The sequence below is a fragment of the Megalops cyprinoides genome, chromosome 13, assembly GCF_013368585.1.
Source record: "Megalops cyprinoides isolate fMegCyp1 chromosome 13, fMegCyp1.pri, whole genome shotgun sequence".
Classification (NCBI taxonomy): domain Eukaryota; kingdom Metazoa; phylum Chordata; class Actinopteri; order Elopiformes; family Megalopidae; genus Megalops; species Megalops cyprinoides.
In genome coordinates, this window is record NC_050595.1 from 29,456,648 (window position 1) to 29,476,989 (window position 20,342).

The following is a 20,342-nucleotide window of genomic DNA, read 5'->3' on the forward strand; positions in this document are numbered from 1 at the left end:
TTCAAGGCGAAATGAACTGTCGTGATTGAGCTCTAAAGGACAGTACATGTATCTTGCAGCACTGGGATAGTACTTGTCAATTGATTTCACTATGCTGTAAGAAGAGAAGACATGCAGGCAGATGTTGCCAGATGAAACCCCCTTCCCCCAGATTCCTATGCACTGTATCTCTTCTTCAGTAAAGTCTTGTTTTTCCAATACAGATGTCAGTCTTAAATTATTAATGAACCACTCAGAAGCTTCACTCAGTTCTTCTCAGTACAGTGAACCTATAACTGCCCATTTGTGAACATGAAAGACTTTTTCTTCTTGTTCCTCAGTGCTGCGGAGCATGGCTGTTTTTTGATGAGCATGACATGGCACCACAAAGCATGCATGGTGACAGTTGTGTGATGTCATGCTGTCAAATTTTCTTTTTCAACGCCAGGCCACCTTTGCTTGAGCAATCACATCAGTGGCATTGTGGAAGTTCTTGTCAAGGTGGCACAGTCCAGTATGCTCCCATTGATCTCAACAAAGAATGAAAAAATACTACTCCTCTGTTTACAATATATTTTTTACTGTCTCCGCTACCTTGAAGCAGAGCTCGTGCTTTCACAGTTATATGGAAACATTTTTTCTTTTATAATATCAACTTAGTCCTTGAGACAAGATGATGAATCCTGTCCTGAGGATAAAACAAGTATTGACTCACAGATTCAGCAATCTCAGTTTCTACTATTCTTGGTTGGGAAGTTTGATGGGTGTAATGAAAGCTTTCTATTCTGTGTCAGCCATTTAGAGATGCAAGACCGATGCAGACTTATGAAACCCCAATGAAGTAGTAGGCTGGCTATAGCACATATCATAAAGAGCAATATTTAAAAGGTGTACTGCAAATGTACCCATCATACCATACTAGCTGGAGTCAGGGCTGGCATGTCACACAGATCTTGATATCATAGTTTATGTCACTCAACTCAAGAAGGTGATACTAATTTACTAATAGAAGTATCATCGCACTTGCTATTTTCTTACTAGCTTGCTCAGAGTACTGAATAAAATGCTGAGACAAACAAAATTGTGTCCGGTTGTTCCCAAGACTGACTGTTGCTTTCCACTGATAGTGCTTCTGTTGTTGTGATCTTTATGTTTTGGTCAAATAAATGATTCTGTTTTGCCCACATATTATGAACTGCTGATTTTTGCTTATGTCCAATGCATGCTATTGCTTGGGTCTTTGTTCTGTGTTTTTTGCCGTTGCATTTTTCTTTGTCCACAGCTGCCTCCATGCATTTTGCAGGAAACAGCCGCTGGAATAATACACTGTTGTATGGTCATGCTTTATTGTTTGTTACATGTCTTTCCCATCAGTTTATCTTATGTACCCTGACACTAAATTCTGGCAAAAAAAAAAAATTAGTAGCCAGAAACTGACATGCAGCTTGTAGGTGTTTGCAAGAGCAATCGTCATAGTTTGCAAACACCTGACACTGTTGAGTTAATGTATAATTTCCACATGTGCACACTGACTTTCAACTACAATCCCTCACTCCTAATAGCACCTTTTAGCACCTTTGAATAGGAGATATTATTGACATGTGTGTTCTGTGGCTGCAGGATCTCAGATATCACTCATGGTTCTGCAGCAGCATGCACTACAGTAGAGCCACTCTGATTGTTCACTTTTCTTCTCAGGAGGGGGACGGTACAAAATCGAAGACCCTATCCTCACAGAAGCTCTCACCAAAGTGGTGTTTTCTGGACTGTAAGTATTCCTTTCCAAGAAAATGTTATTTCTGTAGACTTACTTCAGTGTAAAGGCTGAACTGTATCAAAATTCCTCATAGTCCTGAGACTTAGTCCCAATGTCAGATAGGATACTTCCACTTTAGCCCTCTCACAGAAGCAGAGCTTCTAGCCTAGTTGATGCCAGAGCTGTGTGTAGTGCATGCGTATGACGCCAGGCGTGCATAGCTAATACTGTTATTGCACTCGTGGTAGTGGATTAATTTATCTGAATCAGGAGTGTCCACAGAACAGTACAACACTCCACAAGGATCATAAAGGTTTGTCATTGTTGTGCACCTGCAGCCTATTTTGTAAGTGTAGATACATATAAACATACTCTAAATTTAGTGCAAAAGATCTTGGTTTATATATATATATATAGCAGTTTTCTAGTCAAATTGTCTTAGGATGTGGTCTTGTGCAAGTGGTAAACATATACAGCCAATTTTAAAAAGCTGTGTGAAATATTTAAAGGCAAGCAAACCTTTTATTTACTATCTGGTGTATTTGGTCATTATGCGGCTGTAGCCTGTGAAACGCTCACTCAGTGATGGGGAAAAATTGTTGCATCTGTTGCCTGATCAAATTTGAACTAGGTGGAGGTATGTAAACACAGGATAGAGCAGAGCAGTACTACAACTTGAAATCCAATCTGTTCAAACAGACAAATTGCACTACGAAGAAGGGGTAGCAGTGGGGATGAGCCATGGATGACGTCAGTAGTGCCTGATAAGATCTAATCATGAGCCAAAGCAGTGAAGTGCTCCAGCCTGATTGAATTTGAGGGCAGACAGACATGCAGCACCTAGGCTAGCCACCTAACACGCCGTGCTTCATACCTGCACACAAGGCAATAGAGCTTGAGTACAAACAAAGGAAAATGGCTGGGGAGAACCGCAGCAGGTATAAACTACAACATCACGAAATCAACAATATGAAGGTTGATTGTCCACAGATACAGGAAGATCAACTCAAAGATGGTCTGGTCTGTAGTACAAAAAACTCCAAGAAAGGAAGGAACAGAGGATTCAATAACATCACAGTTATATTTTGAGTCATATATAGGAATATATGAATATGAGAGTATTTTACTTGCAGAAATGTGATGACGTCTGGAAGTATAATTTTCTATGGAGGTGTCAAAGCGATATACTCTCCATTGGGGTTCTGACAGCCCCCATCGCCCTCACCCCCGAGTATTGTGTCTGGAATTCTCACAAGGCTGATCTATGTATGCCAGCTGGTCACTCTGACATAATCAGCCCTCCTAATTGAATCCCACAGCGGGGGTGTCTATGGGTATTAGGACAAATTCACCAACCATGAAGGAGGCCAGGCTCAAGCTCCAGAAACCACCCCACAGAGAGCCCTTTGAATGGTTATTAGTGTGGGAAACATGGCATGTTTAGAATACAGTGTCCTCCAAGAAAAATGAAACCCTCTGAATTGTTATGTTCCCCACGTGTTAGCAAGAATCTTATGATTTATCTTGGCACGTTTATAGAAACATGTTGTCATTTGAATTCTCAATGAGTCTTGGTGTATAGGGTGAGTTTGACAACAGAGTGGGTTTATTGCATGCCATGGGTAAGAATCCTGTTCTCCAAGATTCTCCTTAATTGAGCCCCAGATAATTCTTGAGTTATGCAACATTTATTACATTTGCATTTTTCATAACATCAAGAGCACCATTTCCAGTGTGAAATTAGATCTCCCAATTAAATTAAAACAGGGCCCAGTAAACGTATCACAGTTTTAAATTAGATTGTTTAATCAGCCAACTCAATGCAACGAAAATGAGGTGATGAAGCATCCAGTAAACATATTCAAGAACACTCCAAACAATTAATTTCTTTTATATCTATGTTTTATATACTAGTGTTCATCAGAGTGAAGAAACAACTCAATAACAATAGCAACAATAGCAACGTGACAGTTGTACTGCAGGTATTTATTTGAATATTATGGGAAGTCTTTTTCAACTACCATTTCAAGTCAAGGTAGTTGTATTTCTGTTCCCAAAGCGTTGTATGCAATGACAGTGGTAATGTTTCTCGATGTATATCCAGCCTTTGCAGTGGAGTCAGATAGCTTGAGTAATGTTTTGGGATACCCATACAGTAATACTTCAGTAAATGGTGTAGTAGCCACAGTTTCGGACACAGCTGTAGGTAATGGAAACACCTTGTGCTATATTTCTTCCTGCTTTTGTGAAATCAGTCTCATAAATGTGGACTCACCCTTTGTAAAGGAACCATATTACGGAGGTTTGAGAGACCCAACTTAAAGACAATGTGCATCATATATATTGTATAAACATTTTTTTCTCCACTGGGAGCAATAATTAGGCCTTGACTACTACCATATGCTATAATTCATGTCACCTGGGCTCTCCACTGCTATACTAATTGGCTGCAGCATTAAACCACTTTAATATTTTTGGTAACAGGCATCAGTGGCAACAAGAGGACTGTAGATGGACAGAACAAACCCATTTTATATCCCAATCAAACTGGTATCAAAGCGTGATCATTCAAGACAGACTATTTCAATCCATAGTTCATGAGTTCACCAAACCCTCTGATCATATGAAACAGAAAACCGACACTTTTGGCTAATTTTGCTTTTTGGTTGTGTTCCGTGAGGCCCTGGCTGAAAATGAAGGCAGAGGAAAAGGGGGTAATCTTTGCCTTGGCAGCTCTTAGGGAGAGGAGGAGGCTGTGCAGTGCAGCCGTGCTGTCTCTCATCCGCTCCCACTGGGCAGGCCACAACTCATTTCTTTCACAGAGATGAATCAGCAGCTGGAAGTTAATTAGCAGGACAGTTAAACACAGCGCCTCTTAGCATAGGACTGCGGGGAAAAAATCATCCCTCTGAACCAACTCACATTCAACCAGAGCGAGAAACTTTCCCCTAAATGGGCTCTTTCTGCATTCTGTTTCGTTGACAAATCTTCCATTGCCAAAGTAATTAAACTATGGTCATTTTATGTCTGAGAAAAGGCTGATCTCAGCATTTCCTTGCATTTTGTTTTCGATTGTCACAGAGGCAAATTACACCATTGCCCCCCCCCAGCACATTATTCAGGAGGAGTTTCCCTTAGGCTACAGTTGTGTCTTATGTGGAAGAAGAAGCTGTATGCTCCCTCTATAATGGACTCTGTAAGGAATCTCTTATCACAGGGCTGTTAACCTGGCGCTCTTGTGCTTGTGCCATTACGTGATGACTGGCGTTACCTCAGAAGAGGAACAGAGGCAGCCAGATGCAGTGGATTTGGCTTGATAATAAGCAGGACAGACACAGTGCTGTTAGCTCTTCCAGACCCAACTCTCTTTCTCAACTTTCACAGAGGAGAGCTTACACATTATATTAAATAAGCTACAATGTTTACATTAAACTTTCACCACTCCTTACTCTCTGTAAGCAATTTACAGATCTATAATTTTGCTCAAGCAAATTCAGGCTGTTGGGATTTGAACCCAGTGATCCTCCAGTTTGAATGTCAGTGGCATTATTAACCATGAGATCCTGGATTTTCACACCAGGCACTGCTCCTTTTTGACTATTGAGAGTGGGAAGAATGTTGTGTGCAGTCTATAGTGTGTGGCTATACAGGTGACAGCAGGACATACCCTCACACACAATCACCTGGTACAGCTATTCAGGAAAAGCTGATCTGAGGCAGAGATTTGATTTGGATTAGCTCAGTAAATGGAATAAGTGAAAGAGGAAAGTTTAATTCAAAGCTGTGATTGTCTGGTTTCTGCTTGACATACTTTCAGGCCAAAATTGTTTGCACCTAACATTACAACATTTATATAATAATAATAATAATAATAATACTATAAATTCAGCAACTTTTTCTGTTTTTTAATTATTATTCAAAGCCATGTGAAATTTCCCAGGTAATTCATTTAAAATTCATTCAGTGTATACATTAATATTGCTGTCATCAATGATAGTGTATTAAAATGAGACAAGTAAAATAGGACAAGCACTGTGCATCATATTGCAGGTGCAACACTTTGTGTCTCTTTCAAAATCCCAGCAAAACACTTTACTTTAGTATGTGTCAAAAACTCATCCTAAACAAAAGACAAGCTGAACCATCAGGCTGATTATCAGCAGTAATTTCGCCTCTGTGCCCTGAATCACCCTTTAACCACTAATGCAGCTTTACTGTTTCTGTTAGTATGCATGTTATTTACCTTCTCTCCTCATAAAGGAACATGTGGCAAAGGCTGCTTTCAGAATGAAAACCAGGATGCAGCTTTGATTAAGCCTCAGACACCTCTCTCAGACCTCATTATAGGTGGCCTCCTTTCTCTGTTGTGCTTGTTGTTGGGCCATTAACTTTGTGGCATACAGATGAAGCCAAGAAGATGCTGGATAATTCACCAGTCAATTCTTCACCTAAACATTATCAGTTCACCTTATTTTCGGTGATAAATATAAGCATTGTGCATAGTCTCTTGACTTCATCAACTAAGATCCGTCATCCTTTCTATCTGGCCAACTTGAGCATAATTTCCTTGGCCAGCAGACTGGGTTGAGGTGTTCTAGTATGTCAAAACAGGATCTTGTCATATGAGCCACATCTGCTGTGCCTAACAATGTCCTCTGGGAGAAGAACAAGGAACTTCAAACCTGTAACTGCCTGACATATTTATACTGCCATGCTGATTCGATGACACGCAGGGTGCTCTGTAATATCAGACATCACACTGAGTGTTGACATTCTGTCCAATATGACGATCAACTATATCATGCTCTTACCTGCAGTATGTTTTATCTGGGTGCATTTAGTTTTGACTTATATTCTGACATAATAAAAGGTTTGCGCTTGGATTTGTTTCAAGTTGTCCTTATTTACTGTTTGTTCCAGCTACCACTGCTGATCGATTTTACAGAATTGACCGCGCTCAGGTAAGCCTAGAGTTCATACATTATCTCTCACATAAAACACAATGACATGACATGCATGCCATTAGGGATGTTTTTGCCTGTTTTAACCTGTGTTAATGTGTCTCTTCTCCAACTACTTTATTGATGTCATCAAAGGTTTTCACCACAGGCCTAAGATAGATCATCTATGTGCAGTTTGGGTCAGCTGGATCTTCAGCAGTCCCTAAATGTGAGGAGCTCACACATGCCCTCTTTGTCTGTGAACCCCAGGAGCATTTACACTATGTGACAGAGATCTCCCAAGATGAGCTTTTCATCCTGGATCCAGAGCTGGTCGTCACTGAGACGGTGAGCACTTCCCCAGGGATGCCAGATCTGGTGGATTCATCTGGAGAGGCCCCGGCGGCGGCACGCCAGTTTGCCTTCCCATCCTCCTCCTCCTCTCCACCCTCTTCCCCAGTCCCCAGGTGAGTGGAGGGAAACCATCTGAAAGCAAAGAACTAATCCCTTTCAATAGGCTTGAATGCCCCTGTGACTGTTTCCATTGCGTGCTGTCTTTTAATATGTGATTAGGTTATACTGTTCATCTTTCAGTTTTCACCCGAGTATTTCTCCTTACTCCCAGGAAGAAATCTGTGATGTGTGTTACTGCATACCTGATCTCCGCTATAGACTTGCACCTCTGCAATTGTTATCATTATCAACCCAGTATGAGCATTATAAGACTGTCAGTACACTCACATGTCCATATGTCATATGCAGTTGCTAATGCTGTCAATTTTCTCCTAAGCTCTTCTTTTTGATCTTTTTCACATATGAGGCATTGTTTTGTCTTTGAAGTTTTAACATTGCACATACTGCTTTAAAATCAATCATGTGCAAATATGAGATGGAACTAACTAGCTCATGTAGTGACGACATGTCAATGCCACATTTATTAAAGAGTTTTCAAAATTCTATAGCTAAATCATGTCTATATGTTATTTGCAATGAAAATTTTCCAAACGCAAGAGTTGCTCCTAAATCTAGGTAAGATAAGCATGATTGTTTTATCTATGCTGTAGGAACTGCTTGTGTCAACAGAACTGTAAAATGTTTAGCTGTACGAAAGAATGTAATTAAATTTGTGCTTTATGAGTCATTTAGGGTTGTGAGATTTTAGGAAGGGGGGGCGGTGTTTGTGGTGTGTGACATGTCATTACTGCTCTTCATTAGCTATGCCATCATCTCTGCAACAGTATAAGTAATTATTGGGTTGTCCTCTGTTTTAATTTTGTCTTGAAGTTTGTACGGTATAGACATGGTCATGTCTGCTAAATAGCGGCACCTTACATACATAAATAGAACTACAAGTAAGAACTGTATGATTAAAACCAGTATTAATATCAGTTTTTTAATCTGGTATACTGATGCTGTGGGAAGGAATGTGATTATGCCCTCCAACACAGTACAATCTACATAATTATCATAATCTTTCTGTATTATATTACATAACATTACTATTTATCTTGCCTTGGGTCCCTCTCAATAATTACCTGTGGAGATCCTGCATACTTACCTTGGATCCCTCTCAGTAATGACCTGTGGAGATCCAGCATACTTACCATGGCACCCTCTCAATAATTACCTATGGAGATACCCTATACTTCACCTTGGTTTGCATGAGGATGGCACATCCTCCCCATTCCTCTCTTGGTCACCGTGAGAAGCACACATTTTTGAGAAAATAAGCTTTTCTGGTTGCTTTATTACTTTCTCAGCTCAGCAGAAGGACCTGCTCAATAACTGTCTGGGTGGGTTGTATAAAAATTGTGAATTATCTGCACAGTTTATTTATAGTTGCCTGAAAAATGTATAATCACTGCTTTCTTTATACTTGTGGAGGCCCCATGCAAATGTATGCAGTAGGTTTTGTTTCATGTACAGTATGTTTTGGTGAAGTGTTCATTGATGTTTGTTTATTCATCTTGGAGAATAAGGATTAAAGTGATTTTGAAAGCTAAACAACAAGTTGACACATCCTTGAATCTGTAAAATGCCTCCAGGAAATAGAGCAGTTTAAGCCATTGACTGGAAAACTCTAGATGCAGCTGAGAAATGGTGATCTGTTTTGAGTGTCACACACATATGTTACCAGGTTAATAAAAGGGACAGTGACCCTTCCCCTCTTGATGCTGGGTTGCAGCTGAACACAGCTTTAATATGTGTTCTGTCTCTTTGTTAGCATAGTGTAGAGCGTTGGATGCCTGGCTGGGAGGTTTTCATTCAGGAACGGCTTCTGTTCTTGTCTCCTAAATTGACCTGGAAAGGGCTTGGATATAGGATTCCAGGAACAGGGGGTGTGCAAGTTGAGAGGTGGGATCACTGCCAGTTCCAGTACTCTGCCTCTCCTTTGGTAAACAACGGTAACGTTAGCACCTCGCTGACTGTTCTCCATCTTGCCTCCTGAGGCAGGCACACACCTCACCGTCTTTTGATGGCTTCAAAGCAGACGTCCCATTATTTCTGTAGTCGCTCCTGCTGGGGCCTTGCCTGTGCTTGAAATGGAATTCCTAATAAAATCCCTTTGGATCCCCACAGCCTTCAAAGGTGAAGAGAGGGGGGTTTGGTCATGCTGTGTGCTTTTTCACATCCTACCAGTGCTTTCCTTTACTGGGGCCAAACACTGCACCGTGCAACATGGGATGGGCTAGCCACACACATACTCACATTTTCAAAATGCATCAAAGCTTGGGGTAGTGATGATTCATTGATAAGCGGTATACCACCTTGCCCGAGGGTAACCTTTTCAACCCTTTGGAAATCGAGTGCGCCTAGACCGTGTATTTGGCTTTGATCCAGCAGGGGATAACATAACTGCGGTCATCGGGGTACCTGAGGACTCCATGTGTTTCCTGGGCCATGATGCATCGCTGGTACCAGAGTGGGCAGGGGAAGGTGATGCCCACAGCAGGGTGTCCTGTGCTCCCTTCATCTGCTCAACTGAAATATGTGCGGCTTGGAAAGGAATTGTTCAATGTGATATCAGAGAGTGGGTTTCTCACCAGCAGGGGGTACTGTAGAGGGAGGAGGGCCTAAAGTGGTGTGCGCAAAGAAGGCACTTAAAGCAGGATGGCTTGACAGTAATCACACAATGCTGTCCAGCTGAACAGCTCCGTTATCTGCTCTATCCTGTTCCAGTCACTGCGTCTCCTGGATTTTGGGTCTCTCTGTTTTTCATGACTGAAATGTTCCTGTTTTTTCTCTTACCTTCCTTCCCCCACCTGGCCCCCCCTCCCCCCTCCCTGCCCCGCACCCCCCCGCACCAACCCCTCCCACCCCAACCCCCTGACTTCCAGTCCGACCAGCCCGCACTCGGACAGTGAGGCCCTGGCTCGGCGACACAAGAAGTCCCTCTTCTCTTCCCACTCCGGCTTCCCCTTTCCTGTAAAGAAGAGGTATCTCCTTCCAGCTTTCCTTCCTTCTCTCCTCTCCCTCTCTCTCCTGCCTCCTGCACACCTATCTCATTCAGCCCGGCCCCCCAGCTTCACTTTCAGCCCAATCCACTTTCATATTATTCACACTATACCCATCCTCCAGGAGCTTTGGACCAAAGTGATTGAGTGCCATCACCCATTCATGGCTCCATGTCAGTGGTTTGCTTAAGTGTCTGATGTTTTGCTATGGAATTTTTGCCATTATGATGTGATTTGAGGTAGAATTTGGCTTTTAGGGAATGGATAAACAGAGAGGTAAACCAGAGAAGCCTTTTACTGGTGAACCTAGAGTAGTCTTCCTGTTAATTAATTTCAACAGATTTACAAATGGATACATGTTGGACCTATTGATAGAGAAGAGAGCCGAATTAAAGCAACCTGCCATTTATTCGATTCGGTGGTTATAATGGTTATAAATTATTTTAATAAACAATCAGTAATAATAGTAATCATCATTAATTATAAGTAAAATCAGTAATAATAAATAATCAGTCCCTGCCAAGAGAAAATACCACCAGGTTATGGATTTACAAGCCTGGTCCGGCTGTGGTCTTACTCAGTAGCAAATTTGAAGACTGTCATTTTTATTATCTATTTATTTATTTTTGGAATGCATTTATCTGTAATATCTTACCAGCCTGCCATGACATACGTATAATGCATGGCAGAGAGAGCTGTGATAACGAGGGAGTAGATGCAGAATAACAAGCTACGCATCAATGATAAATCATCAAAAGACAAGCGTATAACCAATCAGGTGAAAACATTCACCCTGTGCTTAAATTAAAAAAACTCATTGCATTCAATGGGTAAAGTGGGGGAAAAGCAGACTCCTTTATGTGTTTATTTTTATAGCTCAGTATTAGCGTGTATTTTTTGCTCGTTGCTTTTTACTCCTGTCTACAGCTTTATTAAGTCCATATCTGTGGGAAATGGCTGCTGTGGAAGTAGGGGGTAGAGAAATGTTTTATCAAAACAAATTTAGATAGCTCCTGCTGAACCAATGATTAGAAGAGTCGTTTTCCATATTTACCACGGTGATTACCGTTATTTGAATTGCAAAGCGGGCTGTGTGGGACTGCTGGAGAGTGGCAGGTGGAGAGGGGAAAAAAATCAAAGCCTCGCGGTGGAAAATGCAGGCAGCGCAGCTCTGAGAAGGCCCGATAATGACATGCGTTAACAAGCAACACCCTGGCTGCAGGGACGGGGAGGGTCTGCACTAGCTGTCACCCCCGCTCTGGGGCTTCCCGAGACTTTCAGATTTTTACAGATACATAAAAATAGATACCTCTGTTATGATGGAAAAAAAAATAATCCTAACAATTTCTTGTATAGTTATCCAAACTCCTGGGAAAACTGTATGTCATGTTGCACTCTTCGCAGTTCTTCATGTAGCTTTCTTAGATGCTGGTATCAACAAAAGGAGGATACAGCAAAAAAGCGAAATTGTCTACAAAGGGGCCTATAGAGTGAAATTGAAAAAAATGAACTTGAAAGTGGGACAAGTGTTCTGCTAAAAGTTGTTTGTGTCTAAGTCTTTAACCCCCCCCCTGATTTAATCAACACTTTCATGTCATTATGACTCAAGTTAAGGAGGAATATTGATTCAATGCAGAGGCAAGTCTATTTGTAGATTATGCTTTCCTGACAACCTGTGCTTTTTTGAAGCTCTCACATGCATTACGTATCATGAGTTCACGATTAGGTTTTTTTAGCTGATTGCAGGTTCTTAAGTATCTTGTCCAGATTCAAGTCTCACCTGTGTGTGAGCAATTTGTTTGGCTAGACATATTAATTCAAACTAAATCACAATATTTCACCTCAAACAAGCAATGAATAAGCAATGATTTACAAATGTTACTTGAAGACTCTTCCAGCTTTTATCAGACCACAGGTCTCTGTGCTGTTAATACATATTTGTATTGCCAGTAAACTTTCAGAAAGCAGAATCTGTTGTTCAATTTTCTTACAGAAGTGTTAGTTGTTTCTCAGCTCTTTTGACTCTTTTCCGCTGAAATCATTTGTAATTCAGAATACTACGGTGAATGTAAGTATGAACCCAGTTGGTCTTTGAAAGATTAATTTTTTTTTTTTCACTGAGATCATTATACTCACACAACCTTAGGGAAAGGAATAATGATCTAAAACCTTCTCTTAATTCTTCAGACAGAATTGAACATAAAAGGATTAACATTTTAAAAAGGCATAATGAGCCTTTATCATGATCTCTTTGTGATATTTAATTTATTATGTTTACTCTTTTAGTGTAATTTACTTAACCTTGTTAAAGAAGGAGAACGTAGACACCTATGGGAAGGATGAAGGTGTTGGCGGTGATTCTCAGCAGGAATGAAGCTGTGCTCTTCACGTCCCAGCACTTCTGGAGTTTGTGTGAAGGAGACCTCCCAGAAGCCTCTCTCCCTCTTCCTCTTTCTCACCCTTTGGTTTTGTTCCCGCACTGCTGGCCTCAGTAGCCCTACTCAAGTGCGGGGAGTTGTGGCCCTCTGGGGTCCATCTGTCTCTGTCTTGTTTGAACCAAGCTTTTCTCTCCCGGAAGATGTTGTTTATACTGTCATCGTTTGAGCAGAGCAAGTGGCCGTGCTCACTGTGATGCAGCGTCCATATCAAAAATGATGGAGAAACAGAATAACCCTTTCTAGTTGAGAGTTGGGGTCTCACCTCCAGACCCCGATTTCCTCGGAAGAGGGGGAACAGTGGCAGCGCGTTTTCTGGCTGCCTGATCTGGCAACAATGGCCTGGTTTGTTGCATGCTGCCCCCCCCTCCTCCCCCCTGGGGAGCGTGCCTTTCTCTCACCACTGCCTGTCTCTCTCCCACCCCCACTGCAGGATCCTCGAGCTCCAGCGTGCCACGCAGAGGAAGCGCATTTCCAGCGACAGCTCCGTTGCCGAGGCGCTGGCGCACAGCGACTCTCTGAGGTCCACAAAGCCCACTCTCAGCAGGTGAGAAGAGTCCACGGCAGGAAAGAGCCCTGAAGGAGGCCAGTCGCAGGCTTGTGGGCTTTTCATTATGTGACTCAGAGCAGCACCAGTCTCCCCCCCTGCAACCATAGAGAGATTTTCACCAGAGGTTTTCTCTCATGGTTGCCAGCAACTGTGCCAACCCCTCAGAAACAGCCATTGTGCTCTCCATGTTGTTAGAAAGAGAAGCAAAATTTAGTAGCTTATTTAGCAGGGAGGGGGAATGTCCAACAGAGCCAGGTGCTGAAGAACACACCACTGGGGCCTTCATTATCAGGGGACAACAGCACATGCCCTGATCTTCCAAACTGCAGCTCAACTGAACCACCACAATACAGGAAACTACTTTAACATGACCTGCTCATTGTGAAGGGGGTGCTGTAGATCCTGTTTGTTTTTGGCTTCAGGGTAAAGTTTCTCTAATTCATATCTACTTTATGTTCAACACAGGACAAGCTTTATTTGAGTTTTGGTTCCTCATTATGATGCAGATGTATTTAGCAGTAGTGTTTCAGTGCAGATGTTACCTCGAGCTGCATGCAGCTCTCATACTGTACAAAAAAGGGAGGCATTCACCTGACACAGCTAACCCCAATGGTGCTGTGTCCAACCACTTTGAAAAGCATGTTTAAATCAATGTAGGAATTTTTACAATTCATACATGTCATTTTGAGCTTGGCAGAATCTGAAATGAATTGTATACATACAAATTGACAAGCACAACCAAAATAAATCAAATCAAAATAAACTTTCCTGTACTTGCAAAGTACAGCTCTTGACTCTTGATTGTCCCATGCAATTGAGTCATTAAAAGGTCTTTTACCTTTTGGACACTTGTGTCTGCAGTTACTTCTTTGCTTTATGGACTGAAGAAATGATTCTGTTTTTTTTTTTTCCCCTTTATGCAACCCTATTTGGAATTGCCAATTGTACATTAGTCTGGTCTTGCTGCAGCGATCTCTGCAGGTGTGCTGGTGTGATATGAATGCTAACCCACACAGTAGACCACAGTGAACTGGGTACTGATTGGAGGATATGCACCACTCCTCTGACATCATCCAGGCATCTGACAAATCACACGTGGCCTGAGATCAGTGAAATGCAGAAACCCTGACTGACCTACCCTCCCTATCCCCAGCAGGACAAAGCCAATTTGTTTTATCTCTGTGGGCTCTCAGCCATTGTTGGCAGATGACACAGCCAGTTTCTAACCTGGGTTGATGGACTCAACCTGCTCTCAAAATGAGTGCCATGCCAGCTGAGCCACCTGGGAGGCCCATGATTCTGTTTCTTATCCACATTTTAAAAATCGACAGGAAGGAGCAGAACATGCCTAGTGCTCTGCATAATGGCTGTACCAAGCATGGCCTCTGATTCCAGAGTAGAATCCGCTGTGAAATATCAAGCCTTGAGGCCTCTGTATGATTTGCAGCTGTGCGAATGGCAGGATGTGCAATGGGGAAAACATTGCTTGCAGCCGTTATGGATACTGGCTTCTAAATATGATGTGAAGCCAGGAAACAAATTGCTGAAATTTCACAGAGGGCACAGCACAGGTATATTGAAAGTGTTAAAAAAAACAGAAAATACCGAGGCTTGGCTGTTCCCATTTCTTGAACCTTGCTGTAAGTTTTTGTAGAAGAACAGATGTGAAATATGTCTCAGCTTGCCTTGTCAGTGGCCATAACTCCACCCCATAAATCATAAATTTGAAAAGCTTTCACAACACAGTGTTGCTCCTACCCTGAGTGTGGCTTGTCATCCCTCTCCTGTGTGAGGTCAGTAATGGTGATTCTACCAGTGCCAGCTTCAGTAAATGGGGTGTGAAAACTGATTCGAAGCACAGCACTCTGTGACTTGTGTTTTATAAAAATATCAATTATTGGTGGCATGAAGCTCCACTCTGAGTATGTTTGTTATACACTCATCTTGTTATTTGGCTACATCTGACATGTAAGATTTGTTTTTTGTTATTCTTTTTCATATTTTGTCATTTATCATTTATTCATGTAGTTCTTTTGTCCATTTTGTTTTTGTGGTTGTTTTAAAGGAAGGGGGCAAAACCTGTCACTGTTCATCGGTCTAACACAACTGCAGCCGATTTCAAACCTACAGTCAGGTGAGAGATAACCCCCTTTCCCCCACTCACCAAAGTATTGTACAAGGTTTCCTCATACTTCTCTCTCCCTTCTGACCCTGAGGCTGAAAGTTTCCTCTCTTCTCCTCACTTCTTGAACCAGTCAACACCTTTTTGCTATTGTTTCACTTGGCAAAGTAAGACTTTCTCTCAACATACCTTTCACAGAACTCATTGTATTTCATGAGAAAATTTATGCCACAGTGTGTTAAATAGCTTTTTAAAAAGAGATCCGTGTTAAGATGTGTGTTTGCAGCATGTCCTCAGTGCTAGTGTGTCACAGTTTGCTCTCGGTACCTGAATTATCCCTATATTGGTTGACACTTGATATGGTTTCACTCAAACTTGGATACAACAATATTGGAACCCATCTAGCTGTCACTGTAGCCTGAGCGCTTTGTTTTAGTGGTGCCTAGGTGGCATCTATGAACAGCGTCATAGCTGTACTTTCCATCATAAGGGACACACGTAAGAACACTTCATTTCTCCAGCTCAACAGAGAAAGGCACAAGCTTTCTAATGGTGACACAGACCTGTCCACCAGAGACCTTTAAGCAGGAGAATGACAGCTCTGCCATTCTGCCACTCTGTCCTCCACACATCCATGTCATGGAGGTTCCAGTTTTTCATGAGTTTTCATGATCCTGGGGCTTTCTGCTGCTGGCTGACCATGTTTTGTCATGATTAATCATTATGGGATATCAAATCAGAGTGAGAGAGCAAATCTGAACATTTTTTTGCTCCAGAAATGACAGAGATTGAATTTTCAATGTTAACACAAGGAGCACAGTGGAATTTCTGTCTGGTAAACAGAATATCTGTTTTTCCACCCAGTAAATTCATGTTTCATATGGGCTTGTTTGGAGTTTGGAGTGGTACCGGAGACTTTCAACGTGCTGCCCAATTAAATAGCGTAACATCAGCCAGCCATGGAGCAAAAAAGCAGCAGCCAGCACTGCCCGAGACATGGGGGGAAAACGAGCCCCTCTCCACATACCGAACCTTTTCAATAAAATGGCCTCAGTGGCTTAAATAGCCAATGCAAGGGGCTTTTATGTGAAAGGGTAACAACCAATTGTATGATGCCACATTCACATTCCTGATGATTCATCATTTCAAACATCTTAGCATATGTAAAATGAAACTTGACTCACAACTGTTTACCATTTTTACCATTTACCATTTTGCACAGTATAAAGTTCCTGTGTGGTAAAACGAGATTCATCAAAATGATCATAGTATGATCAAAGTATGAACACTTTTCTGCTTGGGACAAGTGTATAAGAAGTCATGTCAGATTCACAGATTGTGCGGAAATACCCAATTTTGACACATAGAAGGTATATCAGACTACTGATTAGACTAGTTACTAGTTAGTTTTTGTGTGTGATGTTTTTCTCTTTGGAGAATCTCACAGTGCTTTCAAAGAGGGTAACTTTCTGTGGAAACATGAACATCATGCATGGCCATAATACATAGCCATAAATACACAATACATAATACATAAAACATGGACATAATCTTTGCCAAAACAGTTCACATTTGAGTCCCCCTTTTTATCACACCACATAACTGAATTCATCCTCTTTTGGATTTGCTTTTGCTACAATTGTGTCCATTTCCTAAGCCCTCTCTCTCTTCTGTCTCATTCATTTTACTTTGTCTTCATTTACTTGGTCTTCACTTGGCTTCATTTTATGGTCTGCCTCTGTAATCCTCCATTGAGCTCTCTCTCTCTCTCTTTCTCTCTCTCTCTCTCTCACACACTGTCTCTCTCTTTCTCTGCCAATAAAAGTATGGATGGGTTCCTGATCCATCACACACCAACCTTACAGGAAGTGCACATCTGTTGACTGGTACGGTACTCACTTATACTCCAGTTTGACATGGAACAGAAAGAGGCTTCCTTGTGTGCATTCAATACAACTTGCACAGCCATACTTGCAAGTAGTCCCACATGGGACAAGGGAATGAGAGCACATTTTGGTGCTGTCATTGGTGACGGTAAGCTCTCTTTTCCTCACCAAAGTACTGCCAACACTCAGTTGAACAAAGGGCCAATCAGAGAAAAATAGATGCCAAAGTTAAATCGGGTCTGTGTGGATATTTTGTATTTCCCAACACTCCATCCTGCACTCCCATTTCTCTCTCCAACGTTGATAAAATGTGTGTTCCACCAAAGCTTGCAATTCCACCTTCTCATGAGATGGGACTATTCTGTAGCTGAACTGCTGAATTCTCTCTGGTAGTCTGACACTGCTGTGCATCTTCTGCTTTTCATTGCACCCTCACCACCCCTTCCGTGTCTTCACCAGGGAAAAGTGACAAGATCCTGACAGGGACAGCCTGATTGCTGCCCGTCATTCAGAAGCCCCTCCCAATTCACTGTCAAATCTCTTCCTTTTTTACAGATGACAGATTGAGCCTCAAGCTCTTCAAGGGGCTTTTGCCTAAATTACCCAGTTCTCCCACACCAAACCCTCCACTGAACATGTGGCAGAGTACATTGAAATGAATTTGATCTTTTCCTGTGAAACATCCCTTTTGCAGTGCAAGACAGGGGGGTAGCATTGTATATATGTAAAACCATACATTTTTATGTTAAAAGAAACAGACCTCTCCATCGTGAGGGTGCCCATGGACTGGACTTGTATATCTTGTTATGGGCACTTACTAATAAGCTGAATTCCGGGGAAAATTTCTTTTATGCTGGGTTCAGACTACACGATTTCAGCACAATTTTGACACAATTTTGTCATAGCCAACAAATTTCCAACGTCAGGCCTGAATATGAACATCCAGAACGGGTCTTTGTAAATTGACATCATTAAAAAACAGAGATGTGGCGTCTGGGATGCCCCATGACACCCTGACGAAAAGTCTAGCATTTTTTTGAGAATTTTTTGAAAATCTCCAACGACATGTTCCAAAGTTGACCAATAGGATGACAGAGTGCTCTCTGCAAACATGGCGGCGAAGACAGCGAAGCATGATGCTTCTGTTGCTCGGTGGAACAACGAAAAAAATAGAAAACGTTACGCTTCATAACGTATTACTGTATTCATAACACGAGGTATGGGCTGGGTCCGTATTGACTTGCCGTTCGGTCCGGATGTGGATTGAGGTCCAGACTTTGAGCAGCCCTGCCCTAGGGCCATGTAACGTTTGTGTGAAAACTGAACACATATGCTATCACTTCAGGCAGTGGTCAATGAAAAGAACTGGAACTATATTTATCGTTTTCTTGCTTTCAGTTATAGTGATTGTGAAACTACCTGATATTAAAACATATCTTTGTATCTTTATTTACCAGAGAGAGTACACAATTGCCAAAACCCAATCATTTTTCCTACATGAGACCTTCTGTGTACATACAGCGAACGTGGTAGCTAGCTACATTTATGTAATGTTCTTGACATTACACATTCGTTACCTTTGAAATTCTCTTTTGTAGGATAGACAGCCCATACTGTTCTTTTCATGACACCCAGGAACAAGTCCACAATCATTTTTTTCTTTTTTTTCTTCTTTTCTGAACAGAAGACCACCAACATCACACATAGCGCTTCTGTAGCCATGATTGACACTTTCTTGACCCTCCTCTCCGACGACACACAAGGACGTGAACGATGATTGGTCGGGGTCAAAGTTGTAGTGTTGCCAGTCTCCCGACCAAGATGCAGCAAGATTTTATGGCACTTTGACTGCCTAGTCTGACATGGTGACCGTCGTGAAAGACAAAAAAATGTGTAGTCTGAACCTGGCATTAGGTAATTATCAAATATGCAAAAGTAGGCTTGCATATAAACCCTCACATTGGATAATTATATTTAATACAGCCAGAGAGATGGAATCAAATCTAACTTTCCTCCATCTTTTCTGTTCATTTGCCAGCTTTCTCATGAATGTTTTATTCTATGATTTCTATTGTTTTGTTATTTTAATCAGTTGTATTGCAGTCTGTGTCAGGTATAAGATTTGTTGTGTATTTCCCATAGCTTTGTGTCAGGGTGAATAAGGATAACGTAAAAAATTCTATCCTTTGTACAACACGACACATAGGCACACTGAGGGATCTCTATTGTTGAATTTCATGACATTTAAATCTGATGCGCTATGTCTTTGTAAGAAAGATTTCTTCATGTCATTTTTGCTCCCTCTGGTCACATATATAGGGTACCACCAGAAAATGCTAGTAATATAGAAAATTAATCACGTCTTAATCATACATATCTTCAGGGATTTTCAAAATAAATTTCAGTCTTCTTTGTTCAAAATTGCAACACATTGTCATTTGGCCTCCGGTTATAAATTGGCATGCGTGCTGTGATTGATTTGGGAGTTTGTGATTTTTTCTGCACGTCAGACAGAAGCTCAGTGTATTGGCGAAGCCTGTTTCTTTGTCCTTAATGGGATAATTACCTCCTAATCAGCTCAGCGTCAAAGAATTCCGTACAGAAAAGGGCCCTTTTTAAAAGAACACAACAGGGTTGTTTGAATTCTGTTTAATCAGATATTCTTTTGTTCAGGCAAATTAGACTCGTTAAAATTAGCAAAAATGTGCACTGATACCCCATTTAATGATGAAGAGGGGTGACATTCTCAATGAAAAAACTATGAGCAGTGTGGCACTTTTATTTATGTGGCAGCATACTTGAAAATGTAGTGCAGGTCCGGGAGGGCTGAAGGTTCTGCAGGTTTTCATTTAGGAGCTTAACTGTCTTGCCTAACCAGTCATTGTTTTGGTTTGTAATTATTTTCTGTGACTTTTTATTATTTAGAGACATTTGGAAAGGCTGTTGGAATGTGGCTTACTAAGACCAGATTTAGAAGGCCTGCCATAGTGTATCATCTTGTGCTGACTTATGTAATCACCATTATAGCTATTGAATCTCAGCTTGCAGTAGCACTTGCTGTATGTCCTCAAACTCAGTTTCACAGCACATTAAAAACACATTGAGATATTTTGACTGGAGGTGTGAGAGGAACTATATCATAAACTTGTTTTTTTTGTTACCAGTTTGGGGGTTTTTGACATATAGAACATGAATGAGCATGCCATGAAAAGAATGAGT

At 41.4% G+C, this 20,342-nt stretch overlaps 1 protein-coding gene across 2 annotated transcripts in view; it reads left to right on the top strand.

The window, feature by feature from the left end:
- Positions 1-20,342, top strand: part of LOC118788164 (diacylglycerol kinase zeta-like) — an 85,523-nt gene that overhangs the window by 51,358 nt on the left and 13,823 nt on the right. Inside the window, exons 26-31 of one of the 2 annotated variants that reach the window (XM_036544056.1) lie at positions 1,678-1,747; positions 6,656-6,696; positions 6,946-7,142; positions 10,014-10,112; positions 12,999-13,112; positions 15,181-15,249. In XM_036544056.1, coding sequence (XP_036399949.1) covers positions 1,678-1,747; positions 6,656-6,696; positions 6,946-7,142; positions 10,014-10,112; positions 12,999-13,112; positions 15,181-15,249 — 590 coding nt within the window. The remainder of the gene's footprint in view (positions 1-1,677; positions 1,748-6,655; positions 6,697-6,945; positions 7,143-10,013; positions 10,113-12,998; positions 13,113-15,180; positions 15,250-20,342) is intronic. The other variant, XM_036544058.1, reaches the window with a different exon arrangement.